Raw genomic sequence first — 6,581 nt, forward strand, 5'->3', positions numbered from 1 at the left:
TATGCATCTAATTGGAGAGATAAAAAAGTTACAATAAATGTATTTTTTTTAAAGCGATAATACTGGAGAAACAAGTGACAAAGACACAAATCCATCTCTTTGTGCATGTCTTGTTATTAGTTTCAGTTACGCAAAAATCCAAGTTAAAATCGGACCCCAAAGACAACGTTTTTACTCAAAACAAGTTATGCTACATATCCTTTTTGCTTCAAAGCGTTCCTAAATTAATCTGATGTATCAAACACAGCAGACATTATTACTTGTAATTACAGGGAAAGGCCCAGGTGTTACTAATAACTTTAATGATGTCTGCGTTCTAGGAATTCATGCAACGCAATGCAGCAATTAACAATGTTATTAGTCACAGCTGTGTTTGATAACTCAACATGGCCGCTTTGAAAACTGTTCATTTGACCAGGGATAAGACATTATAGTTTATCCCTGAACAGCATCTCGGATGTCACAACAGTCAAAGAGTAGAAACAACAAACCCGAAATATATGAAAAAATAGAGGATCAATGAGTACTCGTCTAGAATGCAGTACAGAATGTGTAGTGTAGTGTGCAAATGTAACCACATACTGTACAGTGTATCTGACTCTATCTTTCCTTGTTATAAAGCCCTCCATGGCAACCTGCCATCATGTATGACTTCCTCATTAAATTGGTCTTATAGTAATTATTGTAGATTGGCTGATGCATGAAGTCCCACGTGCAAACATTACGTTTTGGAAAACTACTTTGAGTATCAGTGCTGCAAACGTTTTATGATCTTATTAAACCAAACACAAAACTGTTGACAGAATTGCACCTATGAGTCCATTTAAAACCAAGATGACAAACTACTCCGCTCTTGAATGTAAATTGCAATGATTCCTGGAGGTTTAAATAAAGGTTGACTTTTCCCCCTGCATAAACAGACTTCTCACAGAGCAAACGTGTACTGTAGTGTGAGGCTGGTTAGAAGAGACATTAGATTCAGAGTGGACATCAATGTCAAGAGGTAAATATGTGAAGTAGTATTATGAGAAGAGCTCCTGTAAAGCACAGGTTTCTCTTCTCGAGGCCTCGGAGCCGGCTCGAAGCATCAGCTAATTACATCGCTGCTCAGGGCCCCTCAGCCACCAGGGGGCCCATAAATGCAGCAAATTAAGAATGAGGAAGTCTCCACAGGTTCCTGAGTTCATTTATCTCAACATGTTTTATGCACAGATTAAAAGTGGTTTGTTTTTTACCTTTAATTTTGAAACATAACAGTTGTTTCAAGTTTATTTACACTGTATTTCAAAGCCAGTGGTGGTATTTTTCAATGCAATATGACAATATCATAGAAACAATTACAGATACCTCTAAGGTTTTCACATCCGTGACCTGCACTGTTGTGGGAACATGTGTGTATGTCAAACAAATACTCCTGATGGTCCCATGCCTCAAACAGACCGAGGCTGGCGCTGCTTAGCCTCTAAAGTGGCTCCTTAGCAAAGAAACCCAACATGAATCAGATCTCTCTGAGGGGAAGTGGTGAATATAAGAAAAGGGTATTTATCTTTGCACACAGGTCTACTGTTTATTTCTGCCCTGAGGTCACACCAGAGCAGCCAGAACAGCACTTGAGGGGCTCCTGGACCACTCTAATGTCTCCCAGGTGTAACATAAGTTTAGAAAATCAGGCATGCAAATGTTCAAGTGAGTAATTGTTTTAACATTTAAACAAAAATGTGTATGTATTAGAGTAAAATTAAACTTAGTCACCCAATCTGATTTTGTTCATTTATTCACACTGACTCAACATGATATAAAAAACATTTGTATTATTAAAAATAGTTAAAATGTTCAGTACACAGTAATTACATAAACAATTATTAAATTAGTTGGAAAGTCACACTTTAAGGAATAAGTATTTCTGAATCTCTGTCATATGTCACAAAAAGATGACATTTTCCCCCAAAAAAATTCACAAAAATAAACAAATCAATGAATTATTAATGTTTTCTAAAGGGATTGCTTCAACCTACCGGGCTCTTGAGAGTATGAGTTATATATCTCAGACCACCTTTTGATTTAAAGAAATAAACTAATACATTTTTCAAAGCACCTCAACAGGGTTTTCCGCACCCAACTGGGCTCCAGAGGGCAAGATATTCAAAACTAATCTAGATGTGAGTATCAGAAAGGTCCATGAGTCATCACACTGAGTTGAGCAAAAGGAAATGTTCAAAAAAAGTTAAATGGAATGTGACCAACTTACATAATTCTTAGGAATAATGTATTAATTCATGTAAAAAATAATGAACTTATACATGTTTGAAGGTTACTCAGCAGTGTTCAACGCACCCAACTGGGCTCCTGGGGGAAAGATATTCAAAACGAATCTAGATGAGTATCAGAAAGGTCCATGAGTCAACACACTAGCTGAGTTGACGAAGAAGGAAACGTCAAGTGAATGAATTAAAAACATAACAAAAACGGCATTAAATGTGACTAACTTTCCTGATAAAAAAGGATGGAAATTCTAAGAATCATTTATTTAAAAAAAATGGACTAATACACTTTTAAGGGCTCGTCAGTAGAGAAGACATGATAATGACTTAAGTCTCAGACCACCTTCGGGGTGAAGGTGAACCCTTCTACACATTGAGTTGAGCAAAAAGAACAAGAAAGCTAAATGGCTCGTAACGAACTTATAGTAAAATAAGTCTTGTTATGAATAATGGAGGTCCTGAGGGACAGATATTCAAAACTAATCAAGATGTGAGTTTCAGAAAGTTCCATGAGTCAACACATTGAGTTGAGCAAAAGGAAACGTCAAGTGAATTCCTTCAAAACATTATGGGGAAAAAACTGCATCGAATGTGACTAACTTTCATGATAACAAAAGGATGGAAAGTTTAGATTTAGGAGATGATATTGGCATTACATTTATGTTATTAGTCAAACGTCTGAAAGGAGATTCATTTAAATTAGGTTTAGTTAATCTTTCAGGCTTAAAAAGACACATTTTAAATTTAAAAAGCAACCGTGTTTCAGATTTTAAGTATAATTCTGGAATCATTTATTTAAAAAATAAACCAATACAATTTTAAGGGTTCTTCAGTTGAGAAGACAGTGGGTTATTTAAATCCATACAAAAAAAATGCTGTATAAATAAATAACGTTATTATTGTTCTGTTACTGACTAACAGAGTGGTGAACCGGCAGTCTCTAGGACCCTGCGGCCCCGTACAGTGGCAGCCCATGCAGAGAGCGGTGCTTCTGGAGGAGAGCAGGCCGGCTGAGGAGGCGGAGGACGGGCGAGAAGAGGGAGAGAAGAGGAAGGAGGCTCCGGGAAATAGCGAGACAAAAAGGGTCAGGCCTGGGACTTGGGAAAATCGGGTAACGAACACTTAGCGATTCACGCTTTTAAATCTTCTTTACCCGACACTGCTAACCGCGCAGGACGGCAGACCTTAATGTGAACAAAAAACGTGAAGCCCTGAGAGCGGAAGGCGCTCGATGGAAACGGGGAAATAGAGATTTAGGGTTAGATTTTTTGCAGATGTGCTGATTGGACATTGAACTTGACCCGAATTTACAGCACAGAACCGGGACTGAGGCTCCTGCAATCATTGGCTTCATTATAAAAAATAACGGGGATTATTACCGGAGTGGCCGTGGCCTGTAAAAAGAGCCACAACCCCCTGGGTCAAATTGCAGACTTCCCTGCTCTAAGACGTCTAAAACTTTGCAATTATAACGCATAGACAAATTGGATGATCGATTCATGTCAGCGGATTGCGGTAATGTGAGCTATGGCCGGGCTGTGGCTTGATGTGCGCGGACATGCGGTGACATTAATCGCCTGTGTGGCCAAATAATAAATTATTTGTTTCCAAGATTGCCTGCAATTATTATTTAAGAGTCTATTAGAGCTCTTAAATTAATAAGGTCTGGCTGTCAATAATCCTGACTGCAACCTTGTGTGAAATTAAACCCATCCTATATGGATAGTATAGCTATATGGGCTCGTTTTTTTGTGCACATTTCCACGAGTGCAAGCAACAGTGTCACTGTGGCTCTGCTGTGTGCGCATGGCTGACTGCTAGATTAACTTTAACCCACACACTTTGGGTGAAATTAAATCGTATTCATACACAAACACTATGTTGAAGCAGGATTTATTCTGCAGGGTTATACACGTTATTAGGGCACACAAGCAGCCATTTAATGTGGACTATAGCACACCCACACATGTGGTGTAAAAGGCCCTATAGGCATAGTAGCCATACAGTAGCAGACTGAGGACCCTACACATGCACTCAAAGAGAGGAAAGATTATGTTTGAAAAGAACCTCTTTATGATAGAAAATATACATTTAACCAAGCTGATTAGAGAAAATGTGCACAACATGTGTCACTGCATTATGAAACTGCTCAGCTGTCAGTGAAAGCACCACTATGCTAAACTAAAGGGCATCTAATAAACACGATGTTTCTGTCTCTATCTTTCAGGAGTACAGAGAGAAGAGGGATCATCTCTCATTTCTCTTTTTTTTGTTTCTTTAAGTTTATTTTCACTTCATCTACATAGCCCCATTATCAGATATCACCTATAACGACTCCACCATGCCGTCCAACACTGTCACCAACAACAACAACAACGCTGAATTCAAAGGCTCTGACTACGCCGATTCACCTGGAAACAGAATGGTAAGAAACACGTGCGCCTCAGGAATCTCCCTTCAGGTATTTATGAGACTCTTGTGAAGCTTGGCACATTGCTTAATGACTCAGGATTTCTCACTTTTATAGCTGGTGGGTTCAAAGAGTTCATGCAGTCATGTTTTGGATTTTTGAATGATGAGCTAAGCTGTTGATTAATATTGCATTCGAGTCTCTCACTGCAAATTGCAATTTTTATGAAAGCCCTCGAACTCAACAGATTTAACAGGAGATTAGTCACTCCTGGGTTTATCCAGCAATCATGTAGTACTGTGAGTCCTTTAATACCCCCCCCCCCCAAAAAAAAACAAGTGTGTTTACATGCATGAGTGGGTGTTTGTCATCAGAAGACAGCTTGTGGGTAATACTTTGACGTTAAATTATTGGTTTAGTATAGTCACTTCAGGTCAAAGCCCAGTCAAATTGTTCCAAATGTTATGGATGGATTGAATCAACCTTCCAATGCCGTAACAATCTTTGCAATCTCAAGACCAACTGGATAATTTCCTCCCGTTTATTGAAGAAAAAGTCAGATTATTACCAAAGAATCTAACAGCAATGTGTAGTGCCGTGTCACCTTTCATGATGCAGGCACTCATTATCACAGTCTGTGTGTAACTGCAGCATCACTGAAGCTCCACAGAGACAGCAGCAGCGCTGACGAGAGGCGAGATGCAGCTGTATTATGTGACACTCGCTGTTGTAATGGTGCTTAGTGACGTGGGCGTTGGCTGTTGTAGGTTTTGCTTGAGCTGAAGCGGCTCTACAGCTTTTTTTTTTTAATACTGGGTTGGGGGGGGATCTTTTCTTTTCCTCTACGTTCCCATTACACAGTACTGGCCTTAGTCCTGTTGCCTGGCAACAGTCATTGCCTTAAATAACCGGCTACTCAGACGGAAATAGTGCAGGGATATGGACAACGCAGTGGGGTTCACTCCAGGCTACAACAAATCATATTTCAGGCCTTTTTTGTTGTTTCCTGGATATATTAGGGGGAAGCTGTGTGAAAATGGCGTTTCACTGAGTCTGAGTACCCAGGCTGGGAATTGTTTGAACGGCGAGTGTTGTGTGTGTTGGCTGCTCGTTCAGAGATAGCCAGGCAACACTGAATTGTGTCATCCAAGTAAGTGGTTTCCAAATGAGCCTGCACGCCAGGCTGCACTCAAAACGTGCTATTATCTATGCAAATTCTGCTGCCCTGTGAGGAAAAAAACAAAAGCACCAGGCTCTCTGTTGGTAATCACACAATGATGGCGGCACCATCTGCAAAACACGTCCTCTCTAAAGAGCATCAACATCTACATCTAAAATACCCTTTAAAGGCTGATCCAGCGATATGTATCAATAATAACCCTGTGCCCATTAATCACAGCATCAGTTACTCTCATCACATCTATCTCTTTATGCAAATCAGTCTATCACCCTGGGACACTAATGTTTGATGGATTTATTATTCCATTTTAGCGGCAAACACTCTCAGGACGTAACATGGCCTGACCTTTTAAATGTATGCATGTTTATTACAGTCCTCCATCTTTTGAAATATTTAAGAAATAGAATCTATAGGAGTATGTGCAGGCATATGTCCAGTTCTTTAAGAATGTTTTAAAGAAAAAATATAAAGACAGGGTGTCCGCGGGGTCTTAAAAAGTATTAAAAATTGATAAATCAATTTAGCGAAAATTAAGGCTTTTAAAAAGTATTAAAAAGTATTAAACGGCATTTTCCAAGGTATTAAGAAGTCCCACAGCAACGACAACATGAAACACCCTTTAATTTACTGAAACGACATGTCGGGAAACCCCACAAGGCGGCCCCATGCATAGCGCGCCGTAAAATGTTGCTTCTTATTGCGGAATAATTGTTGGTGTCTGTCGTTCCGT

General features: G+C 39.5%; 1 protein-coding gene across 4 annotated transcripts in view; it reads left to right on the top strand.

Annotated features, from left to right (window-relative positions):
• The first annotated feature begins 3,270 nt into the window (after positions 1–3,270).
• dnmt3ab (DNA (cytosine-5-)-methyltransferase 3 alpha b) overlaps positions 3,271–6,581 on the top strand; it is a 39,425-nt gene continuing 36,114 nt past the window's right edge. For 3 of the 4 annotated variants that reach the window (XM_010767625.1, XM_010767760.1, XM_010767837.1), the window contains exons 1-2: positions 3,271–3,372; positions 4,489–4,686. In XM_010767625.1, the coding sequence (XP_010765927.1) occupies positions 4,603–4,686 (84 nt within the window). In that variant the 5' untranslated portion in view covers positions 3,271–3,372; positions 4,489–4,602. The remainder of the gene's footprint in view (positions 3,373–4,488; positions 4,687–6,581) is intronic. The other variant, XM_010767694.1, reaches the window with a different exon arrangement.

The sequence above is a fragment of the Notothenia coriiceps genome, unplaced genomic scaffold (genome assembly GCF_000735185.1).
Source record: "Notothenia coriiceps isolate Sejong01 unplaced genomic scaffold, NC01 NC01_scaffold00000120, whole genome shotgun sequence".
In the NCBI taxonomy this organism is placed as follows: Eukaryota; Metazoa; Chordata; class Actinopteri; order Perciformes; family Nototheniidae; genus Notothenia; species Notothenia coriiceps.